Genomic DNA, 10608 nt, shown 5'->3' on the forward strand with positions numbered 1-10608 from the left:
AAGGATTTTACAGGAAATGTAAGGTTATAGGATATTTTAAAAGTTTCCAATGGATTTTATTAGATTTTCAAGGATTTCAATGGTTTTCTGGGGTTTAAGTGGTATTTTAATCAATTTTCCAGGATTTCAGGAAATATCGTAATATATTTAATAATATTTTAGTGGATTTCAAAGAATTTATTCAAGAGAATTGAAGTTTCTCGTAAGGCGCCAATTCTACTTAATTCTCTGGATTTTTTTTAATTTAAAAATTTATTTCCTAATGGATTTGAATAATTTAATGGGATTTTAAATAATTCGAAATATTTGAGGACATTATAAAGATTTAAAAGAAATTGTAGAAAATTTTTAAATATTCCAAGGAATTTTCAAATGATTTAATACATTTCAAGGGATTTCCGAGGGTCTTAATAATGTTAAGGGATTTTAAAAAATTACATGCAAATTAAAATTTGTTTGGAAGGTATGGAAGGATTTTACAGGAAATGTAAAGTTATTGGGAATAGTTAAACTGCGATGCGCCACCTGGTGACGAAAAATCCGAACTAAAAAGAATTTTGATTTGCGCATAAAAATGTTTATTATGATATTCAGTTTAGAATGCGCTTTTCCAAAAACGTCCACTTTGACAAATTTAAAATTTTATATTTTAATTGTTAGTATACATTTTATTTTAAAGAATTTTAAAATGCAGTTTTAAAGACTTAAGCCATTAGAAATTAGAAGCGTTTGAAATCGAAGATTTTAGAAGAAAAAAAAAACGTTTTCAGCTGATCAACTGTGAAAATAAATTAATAATGATTTTTTTAATTGTTCTTGAAGATTTAAAAAGTGAATAATAATTTATTTTATGGGACGATTCGAAATCAGTTCGCAATTTTAGAATTTCCAGTTGCTAACGTTAAAAATTATGTAAAATATTTCAATTTTAAAATAACCTTAAAATAATATATTCATAATTAAAAGCTTTTGTTAAACTTCACATATTATTAGAGTCTGAAATATTCAACTTTTAAACCATTCATTTTTTAATTAAGAAAAATAAGAATTACTTAATATTTAGAAATATCTGACTATTTAAAATCAGTAATTATAGTAAATTATTAAAAACTAAATTTTGAACGTCAGATTTTAATTGTTCTATTAAAAAAAAACTTAATTTGTAAGTCAAATTGTTGAACTTCGATTTATAAATAACACGTGAACGCATTTTATTCTATAAATAAATTCAAGGAATTTCGGTGTAAATACCCCACGGTATAATATAATAAGAAGTGTTTAGTTTAGTGTTACTCTACAATTCATTAAATTTTTATCTGGAACATTTCTTTTCGCTGTATACACTAATTAATGTTTATTTAAACTTAAATTCCTTGAAACTTACATGAAATAGTGAAATAATCGTTGTTTTTTTTTAAAACCTATTTGTCCAAAATGTGTTTTTTGACTGTATAAGATGGAAATTCGATCTGAAAATATTTGTTATTTTATGAAGATTTGTTTTTAGTTTTCAATCATTGTTTTATACGTCACAAAACAATCGAAAAAACACTTTTATGCAAAAATTAATGCACAACTGTAAAATTGTACCTACTCTTTCTAGTTCCAGTTTTTGGCACCAGGTGGCGAAATGGTAGACCATTCCCAATAGTATATTTTAAAAGATTCCAAGGGATTTTATAAGATTTTCGAGCATTTCAATGATTTTATTGTGTTTAAAGGCTCTCAAGGTATTTCCATAATTTTTTCGGATTTTCAGGAAGTATCATCAGAATTTATGTAATTTCACGGGATTCTGTAATATTTTTATGGATTTCAAAGAATTTATTTACTCAATTTTACCCAATATCGAAATTTGATTGATTTTTTAAAATTCTGTTTGATTTTTTAATGAATTTCATCGAATTCTTCTCGTTTCCCTTAAATTTCTCTAAATTAATCAAATTTTATTGTAATTATTGGAATTTTTTGTACTTAAATTTCTTCTAATTCATTTGAATTCTTTTTAACAAACTTTAAATTGTTTTGTTGTCATTAGTCACTTCCTTGGTTAGAAAGTAGTACTTTCAAAAATTTGAAGAGATTTAAAATGATTTTTCGGAATTCACCCCGAATTCCTGTTTACCTATCCTTAATTCTTTGGAATTTTTTTTAATTCACCTGGACATTTTCAACAACTTAAAAAATGTTCAAAAGTTTTTAAATATTGTAGGTTATTTAAAAAGGTGAGAAAGAAATTTTAAATGGATTTAAATAATTTAATCGGATTTAAAAATATTTGAGGATATTGTAAAGATTTAAAGGAAACTTTAGGAAATTTTTTAATATTCCAAGAAATCTTCAAGAGATTCATGAAATTTCAAGTGATTTTCAAGAGTCTTAATAATTTAAAAAGATTTTAAAAAACTGAATGCGAGTTTAACAAATTTCGGAAGATATGGAAGTATTTTACAGAAAATTTAAGGTTCTAGGATATTTAAAAATATTTCAAGGGCTTTTATAAGATTTTCGAGGATTTCAATGATTTTGTAGGATTTCAAGAGATTTTAAAATAATTTTTGCAATTCATTTAGAATTTGCCCTGAATTTTTTTTTGAGACCGGAAAACCGGGAATTTTAGAAATTTGTAGTAGAAAAATCTGTCCACGTTCGATTTCAATAGTTTTTAAATAATTAGTTGAATTGTTATGTTTTTCAATTATGCTATTATTCAGCTTACAATGCATAATTCAACATTTTTTTATTTCAAATATTTTTATCTTTAAGCTTACATTTTTAATTTAAAGAATTTTTTAATGATTTCTTAAAGACTTGAACAAATAAAAAAAATAAAAGCATTTGTTGTTAAAAACATTGGACAAAAACCATTTTTATTTAATAAATAAATACATTTTTTTAAATTTATCTGTACTTTAAGTCGTGAAAATTGCACAAAAACTTACAAAAATTTTCAGATTTTAACGTTAAAACTTAAATTGTTTCAATTTGAAAGTTTTAGTCATTAAACAAATATGAACGTGTGACTGAAAGTTTATAAACTATTGTCAACTTAAAAATAACTTCATAATAATATATTCTTAATTAAAGGATTTTGTTAAATTAAAAATATTGTTTCAGTCTAAAATATTCATTTTTTAACGCACTCAATTTGAAATTTATAATTAAAAAAAAAATTAATTATTTAATATTTAGCAATATTTGAATTTTTATTTAAGACAAGTAAATTGAAACCAAATATTTAAAAGTAAAGAATCTTTAATTGAATTCTTTGACATAGAAAGTCTGGAATCGTTGAAATTTCGAAGAGCCTTTAAACTTTGAATGGTACAATTTTAATTGTTGTATTTGAAAAATGCTTAATTTGTGAGTGAAATTTTTAAATTTTGATGTATAATTTACAAATGAACATTTGTAGAAAAAATTTGAGTAATTTTAAGAGATATTTAAGAGTTTTAAAAAGATTAAAAATTATCATGCAAATTTTAGAAAGTTTTCTTAAAATCTTCTTGAATCTTTTTTGAAATTTTTTTGTTAAATCTTTCACAATTTTTGAAAAGAATCTAATTTTTTTGTTTAAAATTTGCGAAAAACTACGTTTTGTTTTATATCAGGATATCATCATTCCAAGTTTTACATTAAGTTTTAATCTTTTCAAAACTTCTACATATCTCTTAAAATTACTCAAATTTCGCCTACAAATAATAAATGTTCAATTGTTATTTATACATTCAAATTGTAAAGAAGTTCTATAAAATTTGCAGGATTTTCTGAAAATCGTATAAAAAATTAAATTAATCTTGATAGATATTTAGAAGTTTTGAAAAAATTTCCAAAATAATTTTAAATTTAAAACAAATTTGAAACAACTTCTAGATTTCTCAAGATTTTGAAATAAAATTTTGAAGCTTTCCAAGGATGTTTAAACTATTTCAAAAGAAAATAATTGAATTTCTAATTTAAGGTATTCAGTTAAAAAAAAAAAACAATTTTTCATTATATAATGTTTCTAGCTTAAAATTCCTTAAAATTATGTAATTTAAAAATTTTTAAATTTTATTCATTGATTTTTTAATTTAGAGCATTAAAAATGATAACGTGAATTTATATATTTTTATATTGAAAAATGTTAGTGCCTTTTATTTTTATACGCGTATATTATTGAGCACTTGAACACAAATTTTTTTAATTAAAAACTTTTAAATTTCAATTTTAAAAGTTCAAAGTTTAACAGTTCCACTTTGAGTGCTTTCATTTGCAGCTCAGTTTTTATTACCTCAAGTGGAATTTTTTTAGCTTTAGTGTTCCATTTTTTAAATTTAATTGACCGTGACAAATGTTTACGAACTGGGAAATGACCGGGAATTTATTTCGTCGATTAAAACGGCCACCCTGTTTCAAAAATTTGAAATTATTTTCTGGAATTCCCCCTGTATTCTTATTAATTTACCTTAAATTCTTTGGAATTCTCTGGAATTTTTGTAATAAACTTGAATTCTGGTAAATTTACTCAATTCTACTTTTATTTTAATGGATTTTTAAAATGTAATTCTTAAAAGTTTTGATTTATTTGATACTGAAGTCTTTCAACCTCACTTTAAACTATCAGGCATTTCATCAAATTCTTTTGAATTCATTTTAAAATTTTCTGAGTATTCAGCACTTAGAGCCTTTTTTGGATTCCAAATCACAGAATTCAAGTCAAAGAAACTCCACTTTGGAGTTATTTCCACGAAAATGTACAAAAGAATCTTTAAAGAAAAAGAAAAAATCAAGGTTATTTAAAAATACAGCTAGGTATTTTTTCTTTTGGGTTTCAAAATGACCGTGGAGAGTACCACAGAAATGAGATTAGAAAGAAAAAAATAACAAGAGGTGTAAGTCCTTTTTGGGCTGAAATCAGTCGAGACACACCTTGTGTGAAAGTTAATTTCATCACTGCTTTATTAATCAGAAAATTAAAATTCCTAGCATCGCGGTCTACGACTTGGGAGGTGGTACCTTCGATATTTCCATCCTGGAAATTCAAAAGGGAGTTTTCGAAGTCAAGTCCACAAATGGAGACACATTTTTGGGCGGAGAAGATTTCGACAATGCTTTAGTTAATTACCTAGTATCTGAATTCAAGAAAGACGTAAGTTTCAAAGATTAATTTATTTAAACTATTTTTAACTATTTAAAATAAAAATGAATAATTAGAAATTAGTACCTGAATCGCGAAATTCTTGGAAATTAAAAAAAGGATCCAGTTATCAAATTAGGCCAAGACAATCTCCATTCAAATTAAATAATAATAATAATAATAATAATAATAAAATAAGAGGGAAAGGTGTCAATCTTTAAAACTCCTTCCTTTTTTTCTCGTAATAATTTATTTCTTTAATTAATCGAAAAGCATTGATAAAAAATTTATTTAAAAAATATCTTGCATTCAAACTGTTTTTAAATTTATAGTTCAAATTTCATCGTTGGATTTTTGTATTTATTTTATTTCCACGAACTTCGTAGCTACATTTGAATTTTGGACGTCAAAAAGGCCATTTAAATTTTGATTTATTCGGAATTAAATTTTTGTATTGTGGGAATTTTTTTGCGAAAAGAGGGGAAATTCTTCTATTTTAAAAATAACTTTGTAATGAAATACAAATTAATAAATGCTTTAATCGCTCGATTTTTTTTATTCGTGCAATTTTTAAATTCAAATATAAATAAAATATTTTTCCAATAAAATTGTATTTTTTTATAGCATCTATTATCTAAAATAATAGAAACGAAAAGCAATTCAGCTATGAACTTTTTTGCTAAAATTGTAAGGTTTTGGGATTAAAAGTTAAGGTTGAACCAAAAAATATTTTTATTTTAAATAAAGAAAAGTTAAATATAACAACAAAGTACGATTTTTTAACGAAATACTTTATTACTTAACTAAAGCCGATCAATTTTCAACGATACAATTGCATTTTTAATTTTTATAAAAGACTTTTCTATCAAAAAAATACGAATTGTCAACTAAATAAATGTATTTTCTACCAAATAGTCGAATTATCAATCAATAAACTTACTTTTTCATCTAAAGGTGTGATATTAGTTCAGTTTTATTTAATTATTGTCATGTTTATGTATTTTTTATTTCCAACATTTTTTATGAGTAGTTGAATTTTTAAAGTAAAAAGGGATCAATTTTTAATCAAAAATGTTGTAGTTACATTTTTATTAAGAAAAATTAATTTTTCAAAAAACACTTTAATTTTGTTACAAATAGTTGAAGTTATACCAAATAGTTAAAATTTCTACTAAATTGTTTAATTTTCGAGTTAGAAATATGAATTTTCTACAGAAGAGTTGAATTTCCATTTCTACAGAAATAGATACATTTGCACAAAAAAAATTGACAGTCAAGAAAGATAACAAAATTTAAATCAAATTGTTGAATTATGCAGCCAAAAAGACGAATTTTCAACAAAACATTTATATTTTCTACCCAGAAGAATTAATTTTTAATAAAATTGCTGAATTTACAACAAAATAATGCAATTTTGAACCAAACAATAACATTTTTATTAAAAAAAATACAAATTCTTAATGCAAAATTTAATAGTAGACTTTTCAACCGAGAAGAATGAACTTTAAACCAAATGTAGTTTGGTTTTTTATTGGGTCTTATTAATTTATTTTATTTTTAATAAAAATTTAATTTATTTTCAATACTTTAAAAATTGTATGACCAAGAATTTTGTGAGACCGGAAAATAATAGTAAATTTATTTTTTCACCGAGAATTTTACAAATTTTTAGAAAAAAATCAGTCTCACTATAATTTCAATCGTTTTTTAGAAATAATTAGTTAAATTTTTATATTTTTCAATTATACCATTAATGAATGATTTTTAAAATTTAATTGTACTTGAAGATTTAAAAAGTGAATTATAATTGATTTTACAAGGCGCTCCAGAATCAGTTCACAATTTTAGAATTTCCCGATTTTTAAGTAAAAATTAAATTATTTTACTTGGAAAGTCTCATTAGTTAAATAAATCTAAACGCCTGTTTTCAATTTTAAAATAACTTCAAAATAATATATTCATAATTAAAGGCTTTTTATTAAATTTTAAATAGTATTTGAGTCTAAAATATTTCATTTTTAAACAATTCAATTTGAAATTTTTTAAATAAGCAATTGAGCAATCATTTAATATTTAGAAATATCTGACTATCAATTTAAAATCATTAATTATAAATTAAATATTAAAAACTAAACTTTGAATGTTGCAATTTTAATGGTGTTATTTTAAAAAATTTTATTTGTCAGACTGTTGAATTTTGATGTATAAATAAAAATGTAACACTCATTATTCTTAGAAAAAATTCTAGTAAATTGAAGACATATTTCTAGTTTTTGAAAAAATTCAAAATTAATTACAATTTTGAAATGATTTAAAATACTTTAAACAAAGTTTACGTGACTACGTAGATAGATATTGGCAGATTCCGAACAAAAAATTTAGTAACTTTTCAAGAATTTAAAAATACTTTAGAAGAACAACATATATTTCGTAGTATAATTTAAAGTGATTTTTTATTCTGAAAAATTAATTTTAAGAAAATATTTAAAAAGATTCACAAAATTATCTAAAATGAATGTGGAAGATTTGAAGAAAATTTTAGTATTTTAAGAAATTCTAAAACAATTAAAAAAACAATTTGAAATTTGAAAAAATGTAAAACAATATGTAAAATGTTTAATATTTCTAGCTTCAAATATGTTTAAATTGATGTAATTTTGAAAACAAATTTAATTCATTGATTGATTCTTTAATTTAGAGCATTGCAAATGATTGAACTCTATATTTTATGAAAGTTTAAACATTTTTATTTGACACTTGAACTACTTTCAATTTAAGATCGTTCAGTTGAAAAATGTTAGTAGATTTAGAGTTATATTTTTTAAATCTTGAATATATATATAAAAGACGAATTTTCAAAAAAATACATGAACTTTCAACGAAAAACATTACTTTTTAAGTCTAAAATATAAATTTTAAACAAAAAATGGAATCATTAAATTTGCAGTTAAAGGAATTTAAAAAAAAAGAAGGATTTTTCGATTGTTCAATTGTTAACAAACAAAAAAATGGATTTTTTTACGAAGAAGATGAATTCTTAAGAAAATACATGAATTTTCAAACAAAAATTTGAAGTTTCTATCAAATGGTTGAATTTGAATCAAATAGTTTAATTATTAACAAAAAATTAATTTTCAATGAAAAAGATCAATTTTCAACCAAGAAGATTAATTTCATACCATAAAAAACAAAAGTTCAACATAATACATGAATATTCAACAGAATAAGTGTGTTTTCAACTCCAAAATATAAATTTGAAACCAAAAATTAAATCATTTAAATTTTAGTTAAAACGATTAATTAAAACAATTAAAAGAAGTTTTCAATAAAATATGCATGTGGTCTAAAAAAAAAGATATTTCAAACAAAATAAAAATACAAATACTTCAAAAACTAGTTGAATCTTGAAAAAAAAAATTTAACCAGAAAGAAGAATCTCCAACTTAAGGATTGAGCATCAACCTAAAAATATGCATTTTCAAAAAAAAAATTATTTCAAACAATTGTTGAATTTGAGGCATTTAGAGAAAAAAAAAACTTATTTTTTACAAAAAAAGTTAAATATTTTACCCGAAAAAGGCGAGTTTTTAATAAAAGATATGGTTTTTCTACCAAAAAGACAGTGGATTTATTTTTTGCTCGGGAATTTTACAAATTTCAGGAAGGAAAATCTGTCAAGTTCGATTTTGACAGTTTTTTACATATTTTAATATTTTTTGAGATTTTAACGTTAAAAATTAATTAGTTTCAATTTGAAAGTCTAAATTTAAAATATTTTTTCAATCTTTAGTCTAAATTATTCATTTTTTAACCCAATTAATTTTTGAATTAAGAAAAAGATTAATTATTGAATATTAAGCAATATTTGAATGTCTATTTAAGACGCATAAATTAAAAATCAAATATTTAAAACCAAACAATTTAAAACTAAATTGTTTGACATAGAATATGCCATAGAATATGTTTGAAAAATAATTTACAAATAAACATTTGTACAAATTAGCATGCAAATTTTAAAAAGTTTCCTTAAAATCTTCCAAAATTGTTTTTGAAAATTTTGTCAATCTTTTAAAACATTTTTTATTATTTTCTTAAAATATTTTCAAAACTTCTACATATTCCTTAAAATTACTCATATTTCGTCTACATATAATAAATGTTCAATTGTTATGAATACGTCACAGTTTTAAGGAAATTTTCTAAAATTTGCAGAATTTCCTAAAAAATGTAGAAAAAAAAGGCAATTGATTTTGACAGATATTTAATTTAATAATATAGAGCATTGAAAATGATAACGTAGATTTCTATTTTTTTATATTGAAAAATGTTAGTACCTTCCATTTTAAACTTTAATTTTAAAAGTTCGAAATTCAACAGTTCCACTTTGAGTGCTTTAATTTGCAGCTCAGTTTTTATTACTTTAAATGAAAATTTTTTTATCTTTATTGTTTGATTTTTTAAATTTCATTGACCGTAAAACCGGGAATTTATTTCTTCTAATAAAACGGCCATCCTGTAAATTAAAAAAAAAAAGCAAACTTGTAGGCTTTAGTTTCAAAAACTGAAATGTTTTCTTTTGAAATTAGTTGAAACAATTGTTGGCGATTAATTTTGTAGCAAGGCATCGACGTAACGAAGGATGCGATGGCGATGCAACGTCTGAAGGAAGCTTCAGAAAAGGCAAAGATTGAGCTCTCAAGTTCATTGCAAACCGATATTAATTTGCCTTATCTCACGATGGATGCAAGTGGCCCGAAACATTTAAATCTCAAACTTTCACGAAGCAAATTCGAAAGTCTGGTCGGTGATTTGATTAAGCGGACAATTCAGCCCTGCCAAAAGGCTCTTTCGGACGCGGAAGTCAACAAATCAGACATCGGAGATGTTCTTTTGGTTGGTGGCATGACTCGAGTTCCCAAAGTCCAGCAAACGGTTCAAGAGCTCTTTGGAAGACAGCCGTCGAAAGCGGTTAATCCGGATGAGGCTGTTGCCGTCGGTGCTGCTATTCAAGGTGGTGTCCTCGCTGGAGATGTCACGGATGTTCTGCTTCTTGATGTCACGCCTCTTTCTCTCGGTAAATATTTCTTCTCAATTCTTTAACCGTCACAGACTTTTCCCTTGTTTGCTTAGTTTCCCATTTTTTCTTCAAATTCTCCCTTTTCTCCTATTCTCAAACATTTTCCCCTTTTCGTTTTAAATTCAATATACTTAAAAGTACAATATTTGTATTGCGCGAAAAATTCTTCTGAAATTAGTCAGTGTACCCATTATTGAATAATAATTAAAAGCCATTTTAGCAATTAAATACATTTTTTTGAGTAAATAATTTACGCGTTTTCAGTGCAGAATCATTCAAAATATTCTTAAAGGAAAGGGGGAGGGTCGAAAAGGCCGGTTTTTGGCCTAATTTATTTTTGGACCAAAAAATCTGAAAAAATCATGGTATTATCTTATAAGTATCCCGAGTCGATTGCACGCTAAACGGACTA

The 10608-nt window shown here is 23.9% G+C and overlaps 1 protein-coding gene across 1 annotated transcript in view; it reads left to right on the top strand.

Annotated features, from left to right (window-relative positions):
- LOC117168100 (heat shock 70 kDa protein cognate 5-like) overlaps positions 1-10608 on the top strand; it is a 33590-nt gene that overhangs the window by 8506 nt on the left and 14476 nt on the right. Inside the window, exons 6-7 of the mRNA XM_033353477.1 lie at positions 4969-5131; positions 9737-10193. Coding sequence (XP_033209368.1) covers positions 4969-5131; positions 9737-10193 — 620 coding nt within the window. The remainder of the gene's footprint in view (positions 1-4968; positions 5132-9736; positions 10194-10608) is intronic.

This window comes from Belonocnema kinseyi, chromosome 2 (assembly GCF_010883055.1).
Source record: "Belonocnema kinseyi isolate 2016_QV_RU_SX_M_011 chromosome 2, B_treatae_v1, whole genome shotgun sequence".
Taxonomy (NCBI): domain Eukaryota; kingdom Metazoa; phylum Arthropoda; class Insecta; order Hymenoptera; family Cynipidae; genus Belonocnema; species Belonocnema kinseyi.